Consider the following 27534-nt stretch of genomic DNA (forward strand, 5'->3'; position numbering starts at 1 on the left):
TCTCCCCCCCCCCCCCCACAAGAGACCCACCTCCCTCCTCCCTCCTCCCACTCCCCAAGACAACGATCTGGCCTCACACCACCACCCCCCTCCCCGACAACGAACTTGTATCAGTTCCCCCCCAGCTATCCAGAAAATGGCCTGGCTTCACTCCGCCTCCTCTACAGAAGAACATCTGACCCATCTCCTCCCCCCACCACCATCAGACAATGATCAGCCTCCCCCCACCATCAGCCCTCCCCCCGGCACCAAACAAGGAACAGCCCTCCCCCCCCACCACCAGACAACGATCAGCCCTCCCCCCCCCCACAACCAGACAACCATCAGCCCTCCCCCCCACCACCAGACAATGATCAAACCCCCCTTCCCCCCGTGATACATCTGACCCCCCCTCCTCTTCCTCCCCTCCCAACCAGACAACGATCTGACCTCACTCCCCTCCTCCCCACTCCAAGCAGAGAATGATCTGGCCCGCCTCCACCCCCACCCCCACCACTGATCTGAGTCGGAGAGCCATTGCAAACACTGAACGTACTCTTCAGAGGCTGGAGCGCCTGACTCAGGCTTTTATTCAGCAGGTCCCTAAAAGCAATGTTCTGGATTGGTAACCGCGGTGGTAAAAGAGGAAATGCTGATAGAATTGGGCGGGCGGTTCATTAATTCAATTTAAATGCATGCAAATGTGGAATGGATTCCTGCCATTCACAACTCTTGGTAAAGTGGCAATCTGCGTGGACTCGGATGCAGATCGCGATAAAGGCCTCACACCCGACTTTACCACAATTTAATGTCCGAAAACGGGCGCAAATAGTTGGTAAAATTGGGCCTGAAGAATTATAAGAACATAATAAGAAATAGGAGCAGGAGTAGGCCATCTAGCCCTTCGAGCCTGCCCCGCCATTCAATAAGATCATAGCTGATCTGTCGTGGCTCAGTTCCACATTCCCGCCCTCTCCCCATAACCCTTAATCCCCTCTCTTATCAAAAACCCATCAACCCGCGTCTTAAAAATATTTAGCGAGGTAGCCTCCACCACTTCAACGGGCAGATGTATTTTCTTATTGTCACAATAATATTTCAGAGCCTTGAATAATCAGTTTTCACAAGCAAGGAAGATTTGAAACTTGTGAAATTTCATGTTGTGTTTGCTGAGAACAGGTCAGTGATATTGTTATTCCTTCAGGCAATATGGCTGAGGAACTGTTCTGAAGGGAAACCTCAGAATTTGAGTGAGGGAATTATTGTTGATCTGTGAAATAGTTTATGGGTCATGTTTGATCCTTGCTGAGGTGCAAGCAATTCCTGGTTAAGAATTTGGTTAGGATAATGATGCTTATAACTAAACATTTCCTTGGAAATGAATTGCAGTAGTAGTGAATAAATATTCTGTCCAAATGTCTGTGCTGTTTAGGGCCAACAAGAGCTGCAGGAACTGGAGGACCAACCACTTCAGAGACCACCATCAGTGGTGAGTTTTGGTGCAATTGTACCAGCCTCATTAAATTAATTTGTGTGCTTCGTGGACTAATGTTGTTTCAACTTATCTCTGCTTCCTAGCACCAATAGCAATGACTGTGACAGGTACGCTTCCTGTTTCTGAGAGCAGAATTACTGGTGAGCAGAGCTTCTTCGTGCTACAAACTGCTATTAGTGTTGTGCTATTTGTGACTTTTAACTCTTCCATGTGTCTGCTGTTAAACCAGATCCACACCAGATAGCAGGACAGTCACTTCGTTTCTGAAACTGTGATGAACAACGATTGAATGTATTCTCAGTGTCATATGAAGTTTGTGCTGCCAAGGTGTCCCAGGCAAGGGATGCATCATTGCAGTTCACTGTTGCAGTTACTGATGCATCATTGCAGTTCACTGTATTTTCAGTCCATTCAGATGGAAGGGTTTGAATGTGTATCACTTGAGTTGTTCCCTATTGCCTTTGGTCAGCATCTTCTTGTTTGAACGTGCTTGTTTTTGCTTTGTGCTGAATGTAAAATGTTCAACAGATAGGAATTAGTGATTGGTTTATTTCAATTTTTGTACACATTTGCTTCTCAGTGCAGAAACTGTAAACACATACGTGTTGGTGTTTCACTTGCCTGCTAATTGATGCATATTCATGTTGACACTGAAGGAGCTTTTCAGTGAATGGAAATTGGAATAATAAAAGCTACCTGATAGAGTACATAAGAACATAAGAAATAGGAGCAGGAGTAGGCCATCCAGCCCTTCGAGCCTGCCCCGCCATTCAATAAGATCATGGCTGATCTGTCATGTCTCAGTTCCACATTCCCGCCCTCTCCCCATAACCCTTAATCCCCTCGCTTACCAAAAACCCATCAACCCGCGTCTTAAAAATATTTAGCGAGGCAGCCTCCACCACCTCAACGGGCAGAGAATTCCAGAGATTCACCACCCTTTGAGTGAAGAAGTTCCTCCTCAACTCCGTTCTAAACCGCCCCCCCTTTATCTTGAGGCTGTGCCCCCTAGCCCTACTGTCCTTTCTGAGCGGGAAGAGCCTCTCCACCTCTATCCTATCCATCCCATTCATTATCTTGTACGTCTCAATGAGATCTCCCCTCATTCTTCTAAACTCCAACGAGTACAAGCCTAGTTTATTCAGCCTCTCCTCATAGCTCATCATAGCTCAACACCCTCAACTCCGGTATCAGCCTAGTAAACCTCCTCTGCACTCCCTCCAAGGCCAAAATATCCTTGCGTAAGTACGGCGACCAAAACTGCACACAGTACTCCAGCTGCGGCCTCACCAATGCCCTATACAGCCGCAGCAAGACCTCCCTACTTTTATATTCAATCCCCCTTGCTATGAAGGCCAGCATCCCATTAGCCTTCCTGACCACCTGCTGCACCTGCAGGCTGGGTTTTTGCGACTCATGCACAAGGACCCCGAGGTCCCTCTGCACCGTCGCCTGCTGCAGTTTTTTGCCCCGTAAGTAATAGTCCTTCCTACCATTATTCCTACCAAAGTGGACCACCTCGCACTTGCCAACATTACATTCCATTTGCCATTTCCTGGCCCATTCTCCCAGCATATCTAGATCCTCCTGCAGACTCTCCACACCCTCCGCGCAATTTGCCGTTCCACCAATCTTGGTGTCATCAGCAAATTTCGACACCATACACCATACACTACATAGAGTAGATGTCGTGCATTATCAATTATAATGCTTGAAAGTGGGCAGTGTTATTGAATATGATTATTGATTATAATGTAGGTTGTGTCCGTGATATCCATGAATGGCAGCATTTATGAATTTAAAAAGATAGTAAGGCAGACTGTCCAAACTTTAATGAGCACTGGAAGATCCTGGTTTTGACATTCTGCATTGCTATTTTGGAAGCTTGTATTGAAATTTAATATTTAACACATTTTCATTTCCATTTTGAAGAGCCAGGATTTTGGTGCCATTGATTTTAGATCGCTAAATGCATTTATTTCTATGAACGATGATTGGTAAGGTATCCGGAGATTTGAGATGCACAATAATGCGTGGCTTGTCTGTGACCGAAAAGCCTACTGGAAAGCTCCTCATTTGTAGCTTTGCAGAATGACTGAACCTTTTATTTTGATTCGGCAGTATGATAGACCTTGCTGGTGAAATTTATGTGCAGATGGACAGGCATAATTATTCCTTCCGACAGAATAAATTCAAAGCAGTAAATTTCAATATTGTAATGAATTCCTGATAGGAAATGTCATTTGTTCAGTGGGATTTTTGAAAGACAAACTTTATTCTTTGGAAAACAAGTGATTTAGTCAGCTTTAAGATTTCACTTCTACTGGCAAATAACATACAGATCATTTTGGGAAATTTAATGCTCCATTTGCTGACTCCATGTTGAATTATTTTGTAATTGCCTGAAAAGTAGCTGGTTTTTGAAGGCAACTTGGTCGAGGAACTGTTCTGAATGGTAGGTGCTGCATTTGTGGAAGGGAATGATTGATTTTCTAGCTTGCTTATGGATATTTTCCTTTTTCCTTTGCAATGTGGAACCATTTGTCCCTCAAGGCTTTGACTGACATAATGATGTTAAGATGAGCAAAAAATCTTGGGAAATTGTGAGGGAATTATTGCTGATCTGTGAGATAGTTTATAGATCATGTTTGATCCTTACTGAAGTGCAAGCAATTCCTGGTTAAGATTTTGACTAAGATAGCAATGTTTATAATTAAACATGTCCTTGGAAGTGAATTGCAGTAGCAGTGAATAAATGCTGTGTCCAAATGTCTGTGCTGTTTAGGGCCAACAAGAACTGCAGGAACTGGAGGACCAACCACTTCAGAGACCACCATCAGTGGTGAGTTTCAGTTTATCGTACTCACCACATAAAATTAATTTGTCTGCTTCATGGACTCACCTTGTTTCCAATTATCTCTGCTCCCTAGGCCCGATGGGAATGACTGTGACAGGTACACTTCCTGTTTCTGAGAGCAGAATTACTGGTGAGCACAGCTTCTTTCATGTTAAAAGCTGCTGTTAGTTTTGTGCTATTTGTGTTTTTTAACTCTACCATAGGCCTATAGTTATGTTGGACCTGCACCAGGTAACAGGGCAGTCACTCAGATAGTTTCTGAAACTGTGATTAACAATGATTGAACGTACTCTCAGTGCCATACAACGTTTGCAATCCCAGAGTGTCCCAGGCATGGGACATGTTGTTGGTGTGTCATTACAGTTCACTGTATTTTCAGTCCATTCAGATGGAAAGTTTTGAATGTGTACCTGTTGAGTTGTTCCATATTGCTTTTGGTGAGCATCTTCTTGTTTGAACGCGCTTGTTTTTGCTTTGTGCTGAATGTAAAATGTTCAACAGATAGGAATTAGTGATGGCTTTATTTCAGTATTTGTATACATTTGCTTCTCAGTGCAGAAACTGTAAACACGTGCATGTTGGCTTTTCATTTACCTGCTAATTGATGCATATTCATGTTGACACTGAAGGAGCTTTTCAGTGAATGGAAATTGGAATAATAAATGCTACCTGATAGAGTAGATGACTTGCATTATCAATTATAATGTTTGAAAGAGGGCAGTGTATTTGAATTTGATTATTGATTATACTGTAGGTTGTGTCCGTAAAGTCCGCTTGAGACCGTGAATGGCAGCATTTATGAATTTAAAAAGATAGTAAGGAATAAGGCAGACTGTCCAAACTTTAATGAGCAGTGGAAGATCATGGTTTTGACCTTATGCATTGCTGTTTTGGAAGCATATATTGAAATATGAAATTTAACATATTTTCATTTCCATTTTGAAGAGCTCGGAGTTTGGTGCTATTGATTTTAGATCACTAAATGCATTTATTCACATGAATGATCATTGGTAAGGCATCTGGAGATTTGAGATGTACAATAATGCATGGTTTATCAGTGACCAAAAAACCTACTGGAAAGCCCTTATTTGTAGCCTTGCAGAATGACAAATCTTTTATTAAATTTGGCAGTATGACAGACCTTGCTGGTGAAATTTATATGCAGATGGACAGACACAATTATTCCTTCCAGCAGAATAAATTCAAAGCAGTAAATTTCAATATCATAATGAATTCCTGATCAGAAATGCCACTTGTTCAGTGGGATTTTTGAAAGACACACTTTATTCTTTGGAAAACAAATGATTTAGTCAGCTTTGAAATTTCACTTTTACTGGCAAATAACATCCAAATCATTTTGAGAAAATTTAATGCTATATTTGCTGACTTCATGTTGAATTTCTTGTGATTTCCTGAAAAGTAGCTGGTTTTTGAAGGCAACTTGGTCAAGGAACTGTTCTGAATGGTAAGCGCCGCATTTGTGGAAGGGAATGATTAACTTTGTAGTTAGTGAATGGATATTTTCCTTTTTCCTTCCCAATGTGGAGCCATTTGCCACTTGAAGCTTTGAATGACATAATGATGCTCAGATGAATAAAAAATCTTGGGAAACAATTGCAGCCGTAATGAATAAATATTCTGTACAAATTCTGCTTCTCTTTAGGGCCGACACCATTCAGAGGAACAGGAAGACCTACAACTTCAGAGACTACCGTCAGTGGTGTGTATTGTTTTCGGCATCCTCGTCACCAGAAATTAATTTATTTGATGGGTACATTAATATTGCTTCAAATTTGCTCCACTCCTTAGGGTCAACAGCCATGATTTCGTCAGGTCTACCAATTGTTCCTGAGACAGCAGTTACTGGTGAGTAGATCTTCTTACATGTTAGAACTTCATATTAATTTCAAGCTATTTGTAACTTAATGCTCTGCAGCATTTTTCTCTTAAGTTGGACCAGCATCAACTAGAATGATAGTAAATCCTGTTGTTTCTGAAATGAAGAGTAATGATGTATGTATTCATTTACATTGTCACAGTAATATTTAAAAACCTTGAATAATTAGCTTTCACAAGCAAACAATATTTGAAACTTGTGAAATTTAACATTGTGTTGCTGAGAGCAGGTCAATTATATTGTTATTCCTTCAGGTAACATGCCTGAGGAATTGTTCTGAAGGGAAACCTCAGAATTTGAGTGAGAGAATTATTGCTGAACTGCACGATAGTTTCTGGGTCATGTTTGATCCGTACTGAGGCGCAAGCAATACCTGGTTAAGAATTTGACTAAGATAATAATGCTTATAATTAAACATTTCCTTGGAAATGAGTTGCAGTAGTAGTGAATAAATACTCTGTCCAAATGTCTGTGCTGTTTAGGGCCAACAAGAGCTGCAGGAACTGGAAGACCAACCACTTCAGAGACCACCATCAGTGGTGAGTTTCGGTTTTATCGTACATGCCACATTAAATCAATTTTTGTGCTTCATGAACTAATGTTGTTTCATATTATCTCTGCTCTCTAGGGCCAATGGCAATGACTGTAACAGGTACACTTCCCATTTCTGAGAGCAGAATTACTGGTGAGCAGAGCTTCTTTCAAATTGTAAGCTGCTGTTAGTTTTGTGCTATTTGTGATTTTTAATGCTTCTGTGGGTCTATAGTTACGTTGGACCTGCACTAGGCAGCAGGGCAGTCACTCAGATAGTTTCTGAAAATGTAACTAACAATGATTGAATGTATTCTCAGTGCCATACAATGTTTGCAATGCCAAGGTGTCCAAGGCAAGGGACATGTTGTTGGTGCGTCATTGCAGTTCGCTGTATTTTCTGTCCATTCAGATGGAAGGGTTTGAATGTGCACCAGTTTGGTTGTCCTATATTGCTTTCAGTAAGCATCTTTTTGTTTGATTGTGCTTGTTTTTGCTTTGTCCTGATGGTAAAATGGTTAACAGATAGGAATTAGTGATTTCTGTACTTCACATTTGCTTGTCAATGCAGAAGCTGTAAAGACATGCATTTTGGTGGTTCACATTCCGCATTTCTAAATGATGTATGTTCATGTTGAGACGAAAGAGGTTTTCACTGAATGGAAATTGGAATAGTAAATGCTACGTGACACAGTAGATGTGTTGCATTATCAATTATAACATTCAGAAGAGGACGTTGTTATTGAATATGCTTATTAATGATAATGTTTTGCGGCATGCCCTTGAAGTCAACTTGAGACCGTGAGTTGCAGCATTTGTGAATTTGAAAAGATAGTACTAAGGAAGACTTTCTAAACATTAATGAGCGCTGGTAGATTCTGGTTTTGACATTCTGCATTGCTGTTTTAGAAGCTTATATTGAAATTTAATATCTGATGTATTTATAGTTGCATTTTGAAGAGCACCAACTCGGATGATTGTAACTCGCATTGTTTCTGAAACAAAGATGGTGCACTTTCTCATTGTCACAATAATATTTCAGAGCCTGTAATAATTAGCTTTCACAAGGAAACAACATTAGATACTTGTGAAACTTAATGTTGTGTTGTTGACAGCGGGTCGCTGATATTGTTGCCTAGCTGAGGAACTGTTCTGAAGGGAAACCTCAGAATTGGGCTGAGGGAATTATCGCTGATATGCGAGATAATTTATGGATCATGTTTGAGTCTTACTGAGGTGCCAGCAATTCCTGGTTAAGAATTTGACTAAGATATTGGTGCTATTAACTTTAGGTCACTAAATTCATTTATTCACATGAATGATGATTGGTAAGGGATCAAGAGATTTGAAATGTAGAATAATGCATGGTTTGTTTGTGACCGAAAGGCCGAATGGAAAACACCTCATTTGTCGATTTGCACAATGACAGAGTCTTTTATTTTGGTTTGGCAGTGTGATAGATCTTGCTGGTGAAATTTATATGCAGGCATACAGACATAATTTTTCCTTCCAACAAAATAAATTCAAAGCTGTAAATTTCAATATCATAATGAATTCCTGATCAGGAATGTCACCTGTGAGATTTTTGAAAGACATACATTATTCTCTGGAAAATAAATGATTTAGTCCATGTTAAAATTTCACTTTCAGTGGCAAATAATATCCAAATAATTTTGAGAAAATTTAATGCCACATTTGCTGACCCCATGTTGAATTTTTTGTAATTATCTGAAAAGTAGCTGGTTTTTCAAAGCAACTTGGTCAAGGACCTGTTCTGAATGGTGAGCGCTGCATTTGTGGAAGGGAATGATTAATTTTGTAGTTTGCAAACCAATACTTTCCTTTTTCCTTTGCAATGTGGAACCATTTGCCACTTGAGGCTTTGACTGACATAATGATGCTAAGATGAATGAAATATCTTGGGAAACAATTTCAATGGTAGTGAATAAACATTCTGTACAAATTCTGCTTTTCTTTAGGGCCGACACCATTCACAGGAACTGGAAGACCTACAACTTCAGCGACTACAGTCAGTGGTGAGTATTGTTTTTGGCATCCTTGTCATCTGAAATTAATTTATTTGATGGGTAGATTAATATTGTTTCAAATTTGCTCGCTTACATCGGGCCAATAGCAATGACTCCATCAGGTGTACCAACTGTTTCCAAGACAGCAGTTGCTGGTGAGTAGATCTCCTTACACATTATAACCTGATATTCATGTTGGGGAATTTGTGATTTAATACTCTGCAGCATTTTTTCTGATACCTTGGACCAGCACCAACTCGATGATAGTAACTCCCATTGTTTCTGAAACGAAGATGGGTGTAATTTCTTGTTGTCACAATAATATTTCAGAGCCTGAAAGAATTAGCTTTCACAAGGAAACAACATTAGAAACTTGTGAAATTTAATGTTGTGTTGCTGACAGCGGGTCAATTACATTGTTGCCTGGCTGAGGAACAGTTCTGAAGGGAAACCTCAGAATTGGAGTGAGGGAATTATTGCTGATCTGCAAGATCGTTTATGGATCATATTTGAGTCTTACTGAGGTGCAAGCAATGCCTGGTTAAGAATTTGACTAAGATATTGATGCTTATAATTAAACATTTCCTTGGAAATAAATCGCAGCATAATACATAAATAATCCGTATCAATTGTCATGCTGTTTTGGGCTAACAATAACTGCAGGAACTGGAGGACCAACAACTTCAGAGACCACCATCAGTGGTGAGTTTTGGTTTATTGCACTCACCACATGAAATCAATTTGTGTGCTTCCTGGACTAATGTTATTTCATATTACCTCTGCTCCCCAGGCCCAATAACAATGACTGTGACGGGTACGCTTCCTGTTTCTGAGAGCAGAATTACTGGTGAGCAGAGCTTCTTTCATGTTATAAGCTGCTGTTAGTTTTGTGCTATTTGTGATTTTTAACTCTACCATTGGTCTACAGTTATGTTGGACCCGCACCAGGAAGCAGGGCAGTCACTCAGATAGTTTCTGAAATTGTGATTAAGAATGAATGTATCCTCAATGCCATACAATGTTTGTGATGCCAAGGTCTCCCAGGGAAGGGACATGTTGTTGGTCCGTCATTGCAGTTCACTGAATTTTCCGTCTATTCAGATGGAAGGGTTTGAATGTGTATCAGTTGAATTGTTCCATATTGCTTTTGGTAAACATCATCTTCTTTGCATGTGCTTGTTTTGGCTTTGTCCTGATGGGAAAATGGTCAACAGGTAGGAATTAGTGATCGCTTCATTTCAGTATTTGTACACATTTTGCTTCTCAGTGCAGAAACTGTAAACACATGCGTGTTGGTGTTTCACTTGCCTGCTAATTGATGCATAGTAAGAAGTCTGACAATGCCAGGTTTAAGTCCCACCGATTTATTTGATAGTAAACTCACAAGCTTTTGAGGTTCCCCTCTTCGTCAGGTGAAAGAAGAGTTCTGGCCTCAGACAGTACATTTAACATCACAGACAGTTTACAGATTACTGTGCTGTTATATGTACTGTCTGAGACCAGAACTCTCCATTCACCTGATGAAGAGGGGACCCTCGAACGCTTGTGAATTTACTATCAAATAAATCAGTTGGACTTAAACCTGGTGTTGTCAGACTTCTTACTGTGTTTCCCCCAGTCCAACGCTGGCATCTCCACATCATGACTACAATTGATGCATATTCATGTTGACACTGACAGAGCTTTTCATTGAACGGAAATTGGAATATTAAGCGCTACCTGATAATGCAAGACATCTACTCTATCAGTTATAACGTTTGGAAGAGGACAGTGTTATTGAATATGATTATAGATCATCATGTAGGTTGTGTCCATGAAGTCCTCTTGAGACCAGGAATGGCAGCACTTGTGAATTAAAAAAAAATAGTGATAAGAAATACTGTCCAAACTTTAATGAGGACTGGATAGTTCTGGTTTTGACCTTATGCGTTGCTTTTTTGGAAGCTTATATTGAAATTTAAAATTTGACATATTTTCATTAACATTTTGAAGAGCTTGGATTCTGGTGCTGTTGATCTTAGATGACTAAATCCATTTATTTGCATGGATGATGATTGGTAAGGCAACAGGAGATTTGAGATGTACAATAATGCCTGGTTTGTCTGTGACCGAAAGGCCTGCTGAAAAGCACCTCATTTCTATGGTTGCAGAATGACAGAGCCTTTTATTTTGATTTGGCAGTATGATAGACCTCGCTGGTGAAATTTATATGCAGACAGACATAATTATTCCTTCCAGCAGAATAAATTCAAAGCAGTAAATTACAGTTTCATAATTACAGTATCATAATGAATTCCTGATCGGAAATGCCACTTGTTCAGTGGGGTTTTTGAATGACAAACTTTATTCTTTGGAAAACAAATGATTTAGTCAGCTGTAAAATTTAACTTTTACTGGCAAATAACATCCAAATCATTTTGAGAAAATTTAATGCTACATTTGCTGACTCCATGTTGAATTTTTTGTAATTACCTGAAAGTAGCTGGTTTTTGAAGACAGCTTGGCCGAGGAACTGTTCTGAATGACAAACGCTGCATTTGTGGATGGGAATGATTAATTTTCTAATTTGCCTGTGGATATTTTCCTTTTTCCTTTGCAATGTGGAACCATTTGTCCCTCAAGGCTTTGACTGACATAATGATGTCAAGAAGAACAAAAAATCTTGGGAAACAATTGCAGCAGTATTGAATAAATACACTGTACAAATTCTGTTTTTCTTTAGGGCCGACACCATTCATAGGAACTGGAAGACCTACAACTTCAGAGACTACTGCCAGTGGTGAGTCTTTTTGGCATTCACATCAACTGAAATTAATATTTGATGGGTAGATTAATATTGTTTCAAATTTGCTCCTCTACTTAGGGCCAACAGCAATGATTCCATCAGGTGTACCAACTGTTCCCAAGACATCAATTACTGGTGAGTAGATCCCCTTGCAAATCAAAACCTGATATTAATTTTGAGCTATTTGTAATTTAATACTCTGCAGCATTTTTCTGTTAACTTGGACCAGCAACAACTCGGATGACAGTAACTCCCATTGTTTCTGACACTGGGAGTAATGATGGGTGTATTAATTCACATTGTCATAATAATGTTTCAGAATCTTGAATAATTAGCTTTCACAAGCAAACAACATTTGAAACTTGTGAAATTTAACGGTGTGTTGCTGAGAGCAGGTCAATGATACTGTTATTCCTTCAGTCAACATTCCTGAGGAACTGTCCTGAAGGGAAACCCCAGAATTTGAGTGAGAGAATTATTGCTGATTTGCAAGATAATTTATGGGTCATGTTTGATTCTTACTGAGGTGCCAGCAATTCCTGGTTAAGAATTTGACTAAGATAACAATGCTTATAAGTAAACATTTCCTTGGAAATGAATTGCAGTCGTAGTGAATAAATGCTCTGTCCAAACGTCTGTACTGTTTAGGGTCAACAAGAACTGCAGAAACTGGAGGACCAACCACTTCAGAGATCACCATCAGTGGTGAGTTTTGGTTTTATAGTATTCACCACATGAAATTAATTTGTATTTTTCATGGACTCATCTTGTTTCATATTATCTCTTCTCCCTAGGGCCAATGGGAATGACTGTGACAGGTACACTTCCTGTTTCTGAGAGCAGAATTACTAGTGAGCAGAGCTTCTTTCATCTTATAAGCTGCTGTTCGTTTTGTGCTACTTGTGATTTTTAACTTTACCATACATTGGACCTGCATGAGGTAGCAGGGCAGTCAGTCAGATAGTTTCCAAAACTGAAATTAACAAAGAGTGAATGTATTCTCAGTGTCATACGATGTTTGCACTGCCAAGGTGTCCCAGGCAAGGGACGTGTTGTTGGTGTGTCATTGCAGTCCACTGTATTTTCAGTCCATTCAGATAGAAGGGTTTGATTGTGTATCAGTTGAGTTGTTTCATATTGCTTTTGATGAGCATCTTGGTTGAATGTGCTTGTTTCTGCTTTTTTCTGATTATAGTTTCTGATGGGAAACTGGACAACAGATAGGAATTAGTGCTACCTGATAGAGTAGATGTCTTGTATTTTCAATTATAATGTCCAGAAGAGGACAGTGTTATTGAATATGATTATTGATTATAATGTAGATTGTGTCCGTGAAGTCTGCTTGACATCATTAATGGCAGCATTTGTGAATTTGAAAAGAATGTAACAAAGCAGGCTGTCCATCTTTAATGAGCACTGGAAGATGTTTTTAACATTCTGCATTGCTGTTTTGGAAGCGTATATTGAAATTTAAATTTGCAATTTGAAGAGCTAAGATTTTGGTGCTGTTGATTTTAGATTGCTAAATCTATTGATTTGCATGAATGATGATTGGTAAGGCACCTGGAGATTTGAGATGTACAATAATGCATGGTCTGTGATTGAAAAACCTACTGAAAAGCACTTCATTTGTAAACTTGCAGACTGACAGAGTCTTTTATATTGATTCTGCAGTATGATAGATCTTGCTATTATATGCAATTTATATGCAGACAGACATAATTATTCCTTCCAACAGAATAAATTCAAAGCAATAAATTTCTATATCATAATGAATTCCTGATTGGAAATGGCACTTGTTCCGTGGGATTTTTGAATGACACACTTTATGGGAAATAAATGATTGAATCACCTTTAAAATTTAACTTTTACTGACAAACGACATGCAAATAATTTTGAGAAAATCTAATGCCACATTTGCTGACACCACATTGAATTTTTTGTAATTGCCGGAAAAGTAGCTGGTTTTTGAAAGCAGCTTTGTCAAGCAACAGTTCCAACTGGTAAGTGCTGCATTTGTGGAAGGGAAAGATTAATTTTGTAGTTTGCATATGGATATCTTCCTTTTTCCTTCGCAATGTGGAATCATTTGCCACTTGAGGCTTTGACTGACGGAATGATAATGTCTAAAACACATCTTGGGAAACAATTGCAGTGTAACTAATAAATATTCTGTACAAATTCCTCTTCTCTTTCGGACCAACACTAAATGGCAGGAACTGGAAGACCTACAACTACAGAGACTACCGTCAGTGGTGAGTATTGATTCTAGTTGCCTGAAATTAATTTATTTGCTTAGTTGATTAATATTGTTTCAAATTTGCTCCACTACATCGGACCAACAGCAATGACTCCATCAGGTGTACCAGCTGTTCCTGAGACAGCAATTACTGGTAAGTAGATCTCCTTACACATCATAACCTGATATTCATGTCAATTTAATACTCTGCAGCATTTTTTTCTGTTACCTTAGACCAGCACCAACTCAGATGATAGTAACTGCCATTGTTTCTGAAATGAAGAGTAATGATGGGTGTATTTATTTGCACTGTTGCATGTAATTTGTTCTACAGTAGCGTCCCAGTCAGCAATCTTATTGTTGGCCTGATTGAAGTTGACAATGTTTTCAGTCCATTGACACGAAAGTACCCAAACGAGTCTCACTTGTGTTGTTTAACTTTGCTTTAGCAAGTACTTTCTTGTTGAATGTGATTCTTTGTCCTTTTGTGTTGATAATGCTCTCTGATAGGAACTTGCTCAACTGATAGCAATTAGTGAATGCTTGTTGTCTCTTGTTTTCAATATAATTGCCTATATAGGAAACATTGAGCACAACCTTGTTGGTATTTGAAATATTTTACTGTGCGTTGATGAAACTTTATGTTGAGATTGATAGAGCTTTTAATTGAGGAAGTAATTGGAAAGTGAACATTAGCTGAAATAGAACAAGTCTGGCATTATCAATTGTACATGCAGGTGAAGATGGTGCTAGTGAATAAATTTGTTGATTATAATGTAAACCACTTCAAGTGCCACTGTCTCCTGTTTTGACAGAATTGTTGGCAAAATCTTAAAATTAAAGGAAAATGCTGATAGGAAAGGCAGTCCTAAGCGTATTGAACAACAGAGAATCCGGGATTTGAATGTCTGTATATCTATTTTGGAAGGACATATTGAAATTGAAAGCCTGTCTATTTGAATCGTGCATTTGCATTTTGGAGACCTAAGAAATTGCTGCCATTCATTTTAAAATTCATATCCATTTATTTGCATGAATGATGATAGGTAAAGCGCTTTGAGGAGAATGATAATGCTTCTTTCTCCTGAAAATGAAGGATCAGGATCAAACGTATCTAAGTTGTAGAATGCCAAAATCAATATAGGGCTCGATTTTACCATTGCATTGCATTCATTTTCGGGCATGAATATTTGGTAAAGTTGGGTGTGAGGTGAGTAGTGCAATCCCACCTCCATGACAGTTCTCCCTTTACCAAGGCCTGAACATGGTCGTGATCAAGACCGTGCCCAAAAGAGACGCGATTGCCATTTAAATGCATTTGCATGCATTTACATTGACTTAATGGGCTGCCTACCTAACTTTACCGGTAGTTCCCCCTTTACCACAGCGTTTGCCCATCCAGAATTTGCGTGAAACAGACATGCTCCATTTAAGTCCTATTCAGGAACCATTCTGAAGGGAAATCTCAGAATTTGAGGTGAGGGAATTATTGCTGACACTCTAGATTGATTAAGGATCCTTTTTGTTCTTACTATTGTGCAAGCAATTCCTTGATGAGAATTTGATTATGGTGCTTATAAATAAACATTTCCTTGGAAATGAATTGCAGTAGTAGTGAATAAATACTGATCCTTCATTTTCAGAAGAAAGAAGCATTATCGTACTCCTCAAAGCGCTTTACCTATCATCATTCATGCAAATAAATGGATGTGAATTTTAAAATGAATGCAGCATTAATGTAAGCCTACCTGTGCCACTAGTAAATAAATAAATAAATACACCATCCACCACATTGAAAAAAACCAAAGTATAAGTGTGGGAAAGGACTTTAAAACCTTTCCAGGGCCTCTTTGCACAATTGAGGGTTAGTGAGGAGGTAAATGCCTAGCGTCCAACGGTTCTTTGCTTGAGATCAATGGAGGGGAAGGGTATCCACTGCCACTATGTCTGCAATCAGAGGGGGTAAATTGGGGTCTGCTGCCATTCTGCCCAAGATCAGTGATGGGGCAGGGGAGAAGTGGGGGGGGCGGGGGGTTGGTTGACAGGGAGAGGCCCACAATTGGTCTGGATAGCGAAGGCGGGTGGGAGGGTTAAGAGAATCAGTAATGTTGTGAGGGTGGGGCAGTGTCTGTGGGGGATGGGGGAGGCATTATCTGGCCCGGGAGAGATGTGGCAGTGGAGCAGCATTCTTTCATTTTTTTTCTAAGCATGCGCACTTGGAGGCACCGAACAGAGCTGCAGGATTTTAGTCGCATTAAACACCGCCCACAGGCTTCTGCAGCACAATTTGAACTCGCTGATACTTTTGCAGGAAGTGTGTGTATGAGGGTGCCTCAGCACGGGTCTAAAAGTTGGATCTGAAATACTCCCAGTTTCAAGTCCACCCAGCACTTAGAATCAAAATGATAAAATAGGGCCCATAGCCTTTTTTTGGTTCTGGAATATTATGGCTCTTAAATATGAAATTCATAACAGAAAAACAGACAACGTAATTGCTTCAAAGGGAATGAAAGCAAAGTGCAGATAATGCGACTTTTTAATGAGAATTTGAAAACACATTTTACTGATTCAATGACAAATCATTTTTTTGGAACCTTTAAAAATTAGCTTTCAACAGCAAACCACTTCTCAAACTTGTTGAAATTTAATGTTGTGTATGATATTGTTTTTCCGTCTGACAACATGGCTGAGGAACTGTTCTGAAGAGAAATCTCAGAATTTGAGTGAGGGAATTATTGCTGATACTCTAGATTGATTAAGGATCCTTTTTGTTCTTACTATTCTGCAAGCAAGTCCTTGATCAGAATTTGATTATGGTGCTTATAAATAGACATTTCCTTGGAAATGAATTGCAGTAGTAGTGAGTAAATACTCTGTCCAAATTTCTGTGCTGTTTAGGGCCAACAAGAACTGCAGGAACTGGAGGACCAACAACTTCAGAGACCACCATCAGTGGTGAGTTACGGTTTTATTGTACTCACCACGTCAAATTAGTTTGTATTCTTTTAACTCGTATGGTTTGATGTTATCTTTGCTTCCTAGGGCCAACAGCAATGACTGTGACAGGTACACTTCCTGTTTCTGAGAGCAGAATCACTGGTGAGCAGAGCTACTTCATGCTATAAGCTGCTGTTAGTGTTGTGCTATTTGTGACTTTTAACTCCTCCATGTGTCTGCAGTTAAACCAGATCCACACCGGATAGCAGGACAGTTATTCAGTTTCTGAAACTGTGATTAGCAATGATTGAATGTATTCTCAGTGTCATATGATGTTTGTGCTGCCAGGGTGTCCCAGGCAAGGGACATGTTGTTGGTGTATCATTGCAGTTCACTGTATTTTCAGTGCATTCAGATGGAAAGGTATAAATGTGTAGCAGTTGATTGTTCCATATTGCTTTTGGGAAGCGTCTTCTTGTGCTTCTTTCTACTTTGTACTGGTAATGTTTTCTGATGGGAAAAGTTTCAACAGATAGGATTGACTCTCAATACGTAATTTAAGCATTTGTATCGTCTTACATCTCAGATTAGAAACTGTGAGCACTGGCATGTTGTTGATTTACTTGTATAACTGCTACTTGATGCATGTTTATGTTGAGACTGAAAGAACTTTTCAGAGAACAGGAGCTGGAATATTAACTGTTGCTTGATTTAGTAGATGTCTGACATTATCAGTTAAAACATTTAAAAGAAGATGGTGTTATTGAATAAGATTATTGGTTATAATGCCAGCTGCCCGACGTGTCCCTGTTGGCAGCTTGAAAATATGAATGGTAGCATACTTTTTCTTAAAAAAGTTAGTAACAAGCAAAACTGTCCAACCTGTAATGAGCAATGGAAAATTTGTTTTTTGTAGCCTATATTGACATTTGAAGTATTTATTTGTATCTTGCGTTTGAATTCTGAGACCTAGGAAATTGCTGCCATTCATTTTAGAAGCTATATCCATTTATTTATGAATTATGATGGGTGAGACAACTGGCATTTTGATGAGTATAAGAATGTCTGTTAATTCTGAGAGTGAAAGGTCAGCCTTGAAAGTATCTAATTTGTATAGTGCAGAAATCAATATAGTCTTTTCTTTTGATTCTGGAATATTATGGTCCTGAAATCTGAAATTTCTTCATGGAAAAACACTCAAAATATTTCTTCAGAAGAGGTGAATGCAAAGTGCAGGTTATCAAGAAATTAATACATGAAATGTGACTTTTTCAGGGAGAAATTTGAGAACACATTTTATTGATTCAAAGATTAATCATGTTGACGAAACTTTAAAATGAGCTTTCACAAGCAAACAACATCTCAAACTTGCTGAGAAATTTATCATTCAGTTTGCTGACAGCAGTTTAATTCTATTGCGAATTTGGCTAACATAATGATGCTTAAAACTAAACATTTCCTTGGGAATGAATTGCAGTCGTAGTGAATAAATATTCTGTACCAATTTCTGTGCTGTTTAGGGCCAACAACAGCTGCAGGAACTGGCGGACCAACAACTTCAGAGACCACCATCAGTGGTAAGTATTGGTTTTATCGTATTCGCCACATCAAACTAATGTGTATACTTCATGGCCTAATATTGATTGATATTACCTTTGCTCCCTAGGACCGACAGCAATGACTGTGACAGGTACTCTTCCTGTTTCAGAGAGCAAAATTACTGGTGAGCAGAGCTTCTTTCACGTTAAGAGCTGCTGTTAATTTTGTGCTCTTCATGATTTTTAACTCTACCATTTGTCTGTGGTTGCCTTGTGTTTTGGAGTAGAAAGGCGTAGGACTGGGCTGGGCGTAGTAAGATGTCTCACAACACCTGGTTAAAGTCCATAAGGTTTATTTTCTATCACGAGCTTTTGGAGAGCTGTTCCTTCACCTCAAAATAAAGAGTCCTTTATATTGATTCAGCAGTATGATAGACGTTGCTGATGAAATTTATATGCAGACAGACAGACATAATTGTTCCCTCCAGCAGAATAAGTTCAAAACTGTAACTTTCAATATCATAATGAATTCCTGATTGGAAATTCAGTGGAATTTTTGAATGGCACACTGTGCTCTTCGGAAATATTTAGTCACCTTTAAAATTTAACTTTTACTGGCAAATAACGTCAAAATCATTTGAAAAAGGTTAATGCCACATTTGCTGACAGCATGGGCCCAATTTTACCATCAAGTTGGGCCCATTTTCTTAGTAAAGTTGGACTTGATAACACGATCCATGACTGCCTCTGCACCCATCCCCCCCCTTTAGCAATGGCCTAAAATGGCCGCCGTTGGCACTATGCCCAAAACGGGTGTGATGTCAATTTAAATGCATTTGCATGTATTTAAATTGACTTAATGGACTGCATGTCAAACTTACTGGCGTTTCCCTCTTTACCACCGCATTCACCCATCCAGATCTGACACAAAACAGACATGGTCCACAAAGGTCCAATTCTGGCACTGCAGCTTCTGAGGAGGTTAGTTCAGAGCTTCTGGCAGATCTCTAACTCAGATCAGTAGTGGTGGTGGTGGGAGGGAGGGGGATGAAGGTGGGTCAGATGGCTCTCTAGTGGGGGGTGAAGGAGGGAGGTGGGTCAGATTGCTCCCTGGTGGCAGGGGTGGTGAGTGGAGGTAGGTCAGATCGCTCTCTGGTGGTGGGTGAGGGCAGGGAGTGCCCACTGCCACTCTGCGTGTGATCGGTTGGGGAGAAAGGGGTTCGCTGCCATTCTGCGTGCTGTTGGTAGGGTGGTTGGTGAAGGGGGGGTCCACTGCCACTCTGCGTGTGATTGGTGGGGGAGAAGGGGGTTCTCTGCAATTCTGCATGGTATCGGTGGGGGGGGGATGTGAAGGGGAGGTCTGCTGCCATTCTGCGTATGATCAGTGGGAGGGAGGAGGAGGACAGACAGCCACGATCAGTCTGAGTTGTGGGAGGGGGCTAGCGGGATAAGGGGGTGGGGCAATTTCTGTGGGGGCTGGGGGAGACATTATTGTGGCCCAAGAGTGATGTGGCAGGGGAGCACTTTTCTATTTTCTTTACTATGCATGTGCAGTTGAAAGCTCCGATTGGAGCAGCAGTGTTTCAGGTGTGTTAAGCCCTACCCATGTGCCTCTGCAGCACAATTCAGAATCGCTGCTTTTTTTTCAGGCAGGGTGCATATTTGTGCGCCAGAGAATGGGTCTAAAAGTCAGATCTGAAACACTCCCAGATTCAGCACTTTGAATCAAAATGATAAAATCGGCCCCATGTTGAATATTTTGTAATTGCCTGAAAAGTAGCTGGGTTTTGAAGGCAACTTGATCGAGGAACTGCTCTGAATGGCAAGCACTGATTTGTGAAAGGGAATGATTAACTTTGTACTTTGCGTATGAATATTTTTCTTTTTCCTTACCAATGTGAAACCTTTTGCCACCAGAGACTTTGACTGACATAGTGATACTAAGATGAACAAAAAATCTTGGGAAATAATTGCAGCAGTAATGAATAAATATTCTGTACAAATTCTGCTTCTCTTTAGGGCCGACACCATTCAGAGGAACTGGAAGACCTACAACTTCAGCGACTACCGTCAGTGGTGAGTATTGTTTTTAGCATCCCTGTCACCTGAAATTAATTTATGTGATGGGTAGATTAACATTGTTTCAAATTTGCTTCACTACATTGGGCCAACAGCAATGACACCATCAGGTGTACCAACTGTTCCCAAGACAGCAATTACTGGTGTGTAGATCTCCTTACACGTTATAACCTGATATTCATGTTGAGCAATTTGTGATTTAATACTCTGGAGCATTTTTTCTGTTGCCATGGACCAGCACCAACTTGGATGATAGTAATTCCCACTGTTTCTGAAACCTGGATTTTTTTGGATGTATTTATTCACATTTTATCATGTAATTTGTTGTGCCACGGTGTCCCAGACAATTGTTTTATTTTTCACATGACTGTGGTTGATTGTATTTTCAGTCCACTGACATGGAAGTGTACAAAAGAGTCCCACTTGTGTTGTATGACTTTGGTTTAGCTTTCTTGGTTGAAAACGGTTCTTTCTCCTTTTGTGCTGATAATGCTTTCTAATAGGAGATTGTTCAACTGATGGCAATTATTGAATGCTTGTTGCCTCTTGTTTACAATTTTAGTTGCCTAGATTGAAAACTTTGAGCACAATCTTGTTGGTGTTTGAAATGTCTCATCGTGCACTGATGAATCTTCACTTTGAGATTGATAGAGCTTTTTATTGAAGTATTTGAAAAGCAAACATTAGCTGCGATAGAAGTGTGGTGTTATCAATTGAACTTTCAGGTGAAGATGGTGCTGTTGAATAAATTTGTTGATTATAATGGACGCTGTCTCATGCACCACCATTTCCTGCTTTGACATATTGTTGGCAAAGTCTTAAAGGAAGATGCTGATAGGAATGGCAGCTTAAGTCTATTGAGCAATGGAGAATTGGGCATTTGAATGTTTGTATAGCTGTCTTGGAAGCAGATTTTGCATTTTGAAGACCTAGGAAATTGCTGTCACTCATTTTAGAATTTATATCCATTTGTTTGCATGGATGATGGTAGGTAAGGCAACCGACGCTTTGAGAAGTACGATAATGCTTCTTACTTCTGAAAGTGAAGGGTGAGGATCAAACGCATCTAATTTGTAGAATGCAGAAATGAATGTAGTCTTTTGTTTTGATTTTGAAATATTATGGTTCTGAAATATGGAAGACCTTTACGGGAATAAAGAAAACATCATTCCTTCAAAACGAATTAAAGTGCAGATTATCGAATAATTGATACATTATTGTTCTGAAATGCAACTTTTTGAATGAGAATTTGAATATACATTTTATAGTTTTGAAGATTAATCCTTTTTAGGAATCTTTAAAACTTAGCTTTCAACAGCACACAACATCTCAAACTTGGTGAAATTTAACACGGTGTTTGCTGATGGCATTTCAATTATATTGTTATCCCTTCAGACAACATGACTGAGGAACTTTTCTGAAGAGAAACCTCAGAATTTGAATGAGGGAGTTATTGCTGATATTCTAGATGGGTTAGGGATGCATTTTGTTCTTACTAAGGTACAAGCAACTCCTTGTTCAGAATTTGACCAAGATTATGATGCTTATAAACAAACATTTCCTTGGAAATGAATTGCAGTAACAGCGAATAAATACTCTGTCCAAATTCCTGTGCTGTTTAGGGTCAACAACAACTGCAGGAACTGGAGGACCAACAACTTCAGAAACTGCCGTCAGTGGTGAGTTTTGGTTTTATCGTACTCGCCACATCAAATTAATTTGTGTGCTTCGTGGACTAATATTACTTCATATTATCTCTGCTCCCTAGGGCCAATGGCAATGACTGTTACAGGTACACTTCCTGTTTCTGAGAGCAGAATTACTGGTGAGCAGAGCTACTTCATGCTATAAGCTGCTGTTAGTGTTGTGCTATTTGTGACTTTTAACTCTTCCATGTGTCTGCAGTTGAACCGGATCCACAGCAGATAGCAGGATAGTCATTCAGTTTCTGAAACTGTGATTAACAACGATTGAATGTATTCAAAGTGTCATATGATGATTGCACTGCCAAGGTGTCCCGGGCAAGGGACATGTTGTTGGTGCATCATTGCAGTTCACTGTTTTTTCAGTCCATTCAGATGGAAGGGTTTGAATGTGTGTCAGTTGAGTTGTTCCATATTACTTTTGGGAAGCATCTTTTTGTGCTTCATTCTTCATTGAACTGATAATGTTTTCTGATGGTAAAGGGACGACAGATAGGTTTCAGTCAATACTTAATTTAAGCTTTTTGTACACTTCTACATTTCCGTTCAGAGGCTGTGAGCACCAGCATGTTGTTGATTTACAACAACTGCTATTCGATGCATGTTTATGTTGAGACTGAAAGAGCTTTTCAGAGAACTGGAGTTGGAATATTAAAGGTCACTTGATTTAGTAGATCTCTGACATGATCAATTCTAACTTTTTAAAAGAGGACAATATTATTGGATAAGATTATTGATTATAATGCCGGCTGCCCGACATGTCCCTTTTGCCAGCTTGGAAGTATGAATGGGAATATATTTGAATTTTAAAAGATATTAATAAGCAAAACTATCCAACCTGTAATGAGCTGTGGAAAACCCTGGTTTAGAAATTCCACAGTTATTTTGTTTTTTGAAGCTTATATTGACATTTGGAGTCTGTTTATTTGAATCATGTGTTTGCATTTGAGACCTGAGAAATCGCTGCCATTCATTTTAGAAGCTATATCCATTTATTTGCATGAATGATGATGGGTGAGGCAACTGGTGCTTTGAGGAGTACAAGAATGCCTGTTAATTCTGAGACTGAAGGGTCTGTCTTGAAAGTACCTAATTTGTAGAGTGCAGGAATCAATGTACTCCTTTGTTTTGATTCCGGTGAATTGTGACCCTTAAATATGAAATTTCTTCATAAAAAAAACAAACAAAATATTCCCTTAAAGAGATGAATGCGAAATGCAGGTTATCAAGAAATTAATACATCATTATACTGAAATGCGACCGTTGCAGAGAGGAATTTGAGAACACAATTTATTGTTTCGCAGATAAATCAATTTTAAGAAACTTTAAAAATGAGCTTTCACAAACAAACAAAATCTCAGACTTGTTGAGAAATTTATTATTCAGTTTGTTGACAGTAGGGCAGTTCTATTGAGAATTTGTCTAAGATATTGATGCTGACATTAAAATTTCCTTGGAAGTGAATTGCAGTTGCAGTGAATAAATACTCTGCATCAATTTCTCTGCTGCTTAGGGCCAACAATACCTGCAGGAACTGGAGGACCAACAACTTCAGAGACCACCATCAGTGGTGAGTTTCGGTTTTATTATCTTTGCTACATCAAATTATTTTGTGTTCTTTGTGAACTAATCTTGTTTCATATTATCTCTGCCCCCTAGGGCCAATGGCAATGACTGTGACAGGTAAGCTTCCTGTTTCTGAGAGCAGAATTACTGGTGAGCAGAGCTTCCATCACGTTAATAGATGCTGTTAATTTTGTGCTATATGTGATTTTTAACTCTTCGATTTGTCTGCAGTTACATTATATTTTGGAAGACTTGGTTGAAATTTAAAATTTGACAAATTTGCAATTGCATTTTGAAGAGCTAGGATTTAATGCTATTGATTTTAGATTGCTAAATCCATTTATTCACATGAATGATGATAGATAAGGCATCAGGAGATTTGAGATGCACAATAATGCATGGTTTGTCTGTGACCGAAAGGCCTCCTGGGAAGCACCTCATTTGTAGACTTGTAGAATGACAGAGTCTTTTATTTTGATTCTGCAGACTGAAAGACCTTGCTGGTGAAATTTATATGCAGACAGACAGACATCATTATTTCTCCCAACAGAATAAATTCAAAGCAGTAACTTTCTCGTAATGAATTCCTGTTCAGAAATGCTACTTGTTTGGTGGGATTTTTGAAATTCACACTATATCCTTTGGAAAACAAATAATTTAGTCAGCTTTAAAATTTAACTTTCACTGGCAGATAATATTCAAATCACTTTGAGAAAGGTTAATGCCACATTTGCTGGCCCCGTGTTGAATTTTTTGTAATTGCCTGAAAAGTAGCTGGATTTTTGCAGGCAACTTGGTTGAGGAACTGCTCTGAATGGCAAGCACTGCATTTGTGGAAGGCAATGATTAACTTTATAGTTTGCATATGGATATTTTCCTTTTTCCTTACCAGTGTGGAACCATTTGCCACTTGAGGCTTTGACTGACATAATGATGCTAAGAGGAATAAAAAATCTTGGGAATTGCAGCAGTAATGAATAAATACTCTGTATAAATTCTGTTTTTTTTTAGGGCTGACACCAATCACAGGAACTGGAAGACCTACAACTTCAGAGACTACTGTCAGTGGTGAGTATTTGTTTTTAGCATTCTCGTCACCTGAAATTAATTGATTTGATTGGTAGATTAATATTGTTTCAAATTTGCTTTATTGCATAGGGCCAACAGCAATGACTCCATCAGGTGTACCAGCTGTTCCCGAGACAGCAATTACTGGTGTGTAGAGCTTCTTACACATTATAACCTGATATTCATGTCGAGCAATTTGTGATTTAATACTCTGCAGAATTTTTTCTGTTAACTTGGACCAGCAACAACTCGGATGCTGGTGGCAAATCTTAAAATTAAAGGAAGATGCAGATATTGGAACATTAGAAGCAGATCTTGGAATTTAAGTCTGTTTATTTGAATCATGCATTTGCATTTTGAAGACCTAGGAGATTGCTGCCATTCATTTTAGAATTTATATCCATTTATTTGCATGAATGATGACAGGTAAGGCAACCAGTGCTTTGAGCAGTATGATAATACTTAATTCTGAAAGTGAAGGGTTAGGATCAAACATATCTAATTTGTAGAATGCAGAAATGAGTGTAGTCAGAGATGTTCCATTGTTCTCTCTGTGCAGGGTGGTGAGGGACTTGACTGAATACTAATGGGGTTGCAGTTTCTAGGCCCAGAAACATTCCGTTGTTCTGATTATGGGTGAGGTGAGGGATTTTACTGAGGTGTTGGAGTTTTAGCCAGGCGGGGGAAGGGCACCATGTGCTGCTTCCAGGCTCATCAAGTCAGGCAACAGGTGCTCCAATCAGGGGCACTCTCGTTAACACAGACACTCAAATTGCATGTACTCTGCACTGAATGTGAACCCATATTGTGAGAATCAGGGGGCTGCCCTGCTCCTTGTGCCTTACCCGCAACACATACCTGGAAGAGAATGCTATAATGGCACCCACGGCAGTGGCTCAAGGTGAGCAATGGCCACACCCTCACAACCTACCTGTATGCTCTCCCTACATGCCGTGGCCACGAAACCAATGGCAGGCAACCTAATCAGGTGATGTATGGCAGTCCAGATTGTGTTGTGTCGCCAGCGTCCACAAGTGGTACGCTCGTCCAAGTGAGGGAGTGGAGGGTGCCGGGATAGTAAAAACCAAAGACATATATCTATCTATCTATCTCTCTCTTTCTCTCTCTCTCTCTCTCTGTAACTCCCACCGCGCAGATTGATTTTGGACTCATAGGTCTGGAGCTGGCCATCATGGTGGCAGCTGTTGAGGAGGAGCTCAGGAGGTGAAGGGAGTCATCTGACCACTGCAAGACCAGCCAATGGTAGAACCTACAGAAGGAGGACAGGGGGCTGCCAGTGAGGTCCAAGAAGTGGCAGCACAGCCTCCCACAGGGGTGAGGGTAGGGGAAGGAGGATATGGAGACAGAGGCTGTACAGCACAGGAGACAGTGCAACACCTGTGTCAGGCCCTTGCAGACCTGGCACCTCAGGGGAGGGGAGGGCACTCGCTCCCAGTGAAAGTGAAGGTGATGGGGGTCCTAAATTTCTATGCCACTGGATATTTCCAGGCACCCAGTGGGGACATCTGGCATGTCTGTGCACAGATGTGTGCACCAGGTTATGAATGTGTTGTAACATAGAAACATAGAACTAGAAATAAAAAACGTTAGGAGCAGGAGGAGGCCATTTGGCCCTTCGAGCCTGCTCCGCCATTTATTATGATCATGACTAATCATGCAACTCAATAGCCTAATCCTGCTTTTTCTCTATAACCTTTGATCCCATTTGCCCCAAGTGCTATATCTAGCTGCCTCTTGAATACATTCAATGTTTTGGCATCAACTACGTCCATTCTTTGGGTGAAGAAATGTCTCCTCACCTCTGTCCTAAATGGTCTACCCTGAACCCTCAGACTGTGACCCCTGGTTCTGGACTCCCCTCTGCAACGGGAATATCCTCTCTGAATCTACTCTATCTAGTCCTATTAGAATTTTATAAGTGTCTATGGGATCCCCCCCTCATTTATCTGAATTAAGAACATAAGAAATAGGAGCAGGAGTAGGCCATCTAGCCCGTCGAGCCTGCCCTGCCATTCAACAAGACCATGGCTGATCTGAAGTGGCTCAGTTCCACTTTCCCGCCTTCTCCCCATAACCCTCAATCCCCTTGCCTACCAAAAACCTAACGACCTGTATCTTAAATATATTTAGCGAGGTAGCCTCCACCACTTCAACGGGCAGAGAATTCCAGAGATTCAGCACCCTTTGAGTGAAGAAGTTCCTCCTCAACTCTGTTCTAAACTGCCCCCCCTTATCTTGAGGCTGTGCCTTCTAGTCCTGCTGTCCTTTCTGAGCGGGAAGAACCTCTCCATCTCTACCCTATCCATCCCTTTCATCATCTCATATGTCTCAATGAGATCTCCCCTCATCCTTCTAAACTTTAACGAGTGCAAGCCCAGTCTATTCAGCCTCTCCTCATAGCTCAACCCCCTCAACTCCGATATCAGCCAAGTGAACCACCTCTGCACTCCCTCCAAGGCCAAAATATCCTTGCGCAAGTGCAGCGACCAAAACTGCACACAGTACTCCAGCTGCGGCCTCACCAGTGCCCTGTACAGTTGCAGCAAGACCTCCCTACTTTTATATTCAATCCCCCTCGCTATGAAGGTCAGCATCCCATTTGCCTTCCTGACCACCTGCTGCACCTGTAGGCTGGGTTTTTGCGACTCATGCACAAGGACCCTCTGCACCATAGCATGCTGCAGCTTTTTGCCCTGTAAGTAGTAGTCCTTCCTGCCATTATTCCTACCAAAGTGGATAACCTCTCACTTGCCAACATTGTATTCCATCTGCCAGGTCCTCGCCCACTCGCTCAGCCTATCTAGATCCCTCT

At 40.1% G+C, this 27534-nt stretch overlaps 1 protein-coding gene and 1 long non-coding RNA gene across 2 annotated transcripts in view; both read left to right on the plus strand.

Annotated features, from left to right (window-relative positions):
• The first annotated feature begins 5993 nt into the window (after positions 1–5993).
• LOC145355540 (uncharacterized) lies at positions 5994–6768 on the plus strand. Its single transcript, XR_013889005.1, has 3 exons — positions 5994–6051; positions 6141–6197; positions 6711–6768. It is a non-coding gene; the product is annotated as an uncharacterized LOC145355540 (long non-coding RNA).
• Positions 6769–13516: 6748 nt separating this feature from the next.
• LOC145355594 (uncharacterized) overlaps positions 13517–27534 on the plus strand; it is a 34882-nt gene continuing 20864 nt past the window's right edge. Inside the window, exons 1-12 of the mRNA XM_080207844.1 lie at positions 13517–13826; positions 13917–13964; positions 16709–16765; positions 16853–16909; positions 18268–18324; positions 18414–18470; positions 20305–20361; positions 21987–22043; positions 22133–22189; positions 23727–23750; positions 24645–24701; positions 24792–24848. Of these exons, the coding sequence (XP_080063970.1) occupies positions 13781–13826; positions 13917–13964; positions 16709–16765; positions 16853–16909; positions 18268–18324; positions 18414–18470; positions 20305–20361; positions 21987–22043; positions 22133–22189; positions 23727–23750; positions 24645–24701; positions 24792–24848 (631 nt within the window). The 5' untranslated portion in view covers positions 13517–13780. The remainder of the gene's footprint in view (positions 13827–13916; positions 13965–16708; positions 16766–16852; positions 16910–18267; positions 18325–18413; positions 18471–20304; positions 20362–21986; positions 22044–22132; positions 22190–23726; positions 23751–24644; positions 24702–24791; positions 24849–27534) is intronic.

The sequence above is a fragment of the Carcharhinus amblyrhynchos genome, chromosome 19, assembly GCF_965287045.1.
Source record: "Carcharhinus amblyrhynchos chromosome 19, sCarAmb.v2.hapA, whole genome shotgun sequence".
Taxonomy (NCBI): Eukaryota; Metazoa; Chordata; class Chondrichthyes; order Carcharhiniformes; family Carcharhinidae; genus Carcharhinus; species Carcharhinus amblyrhynchos.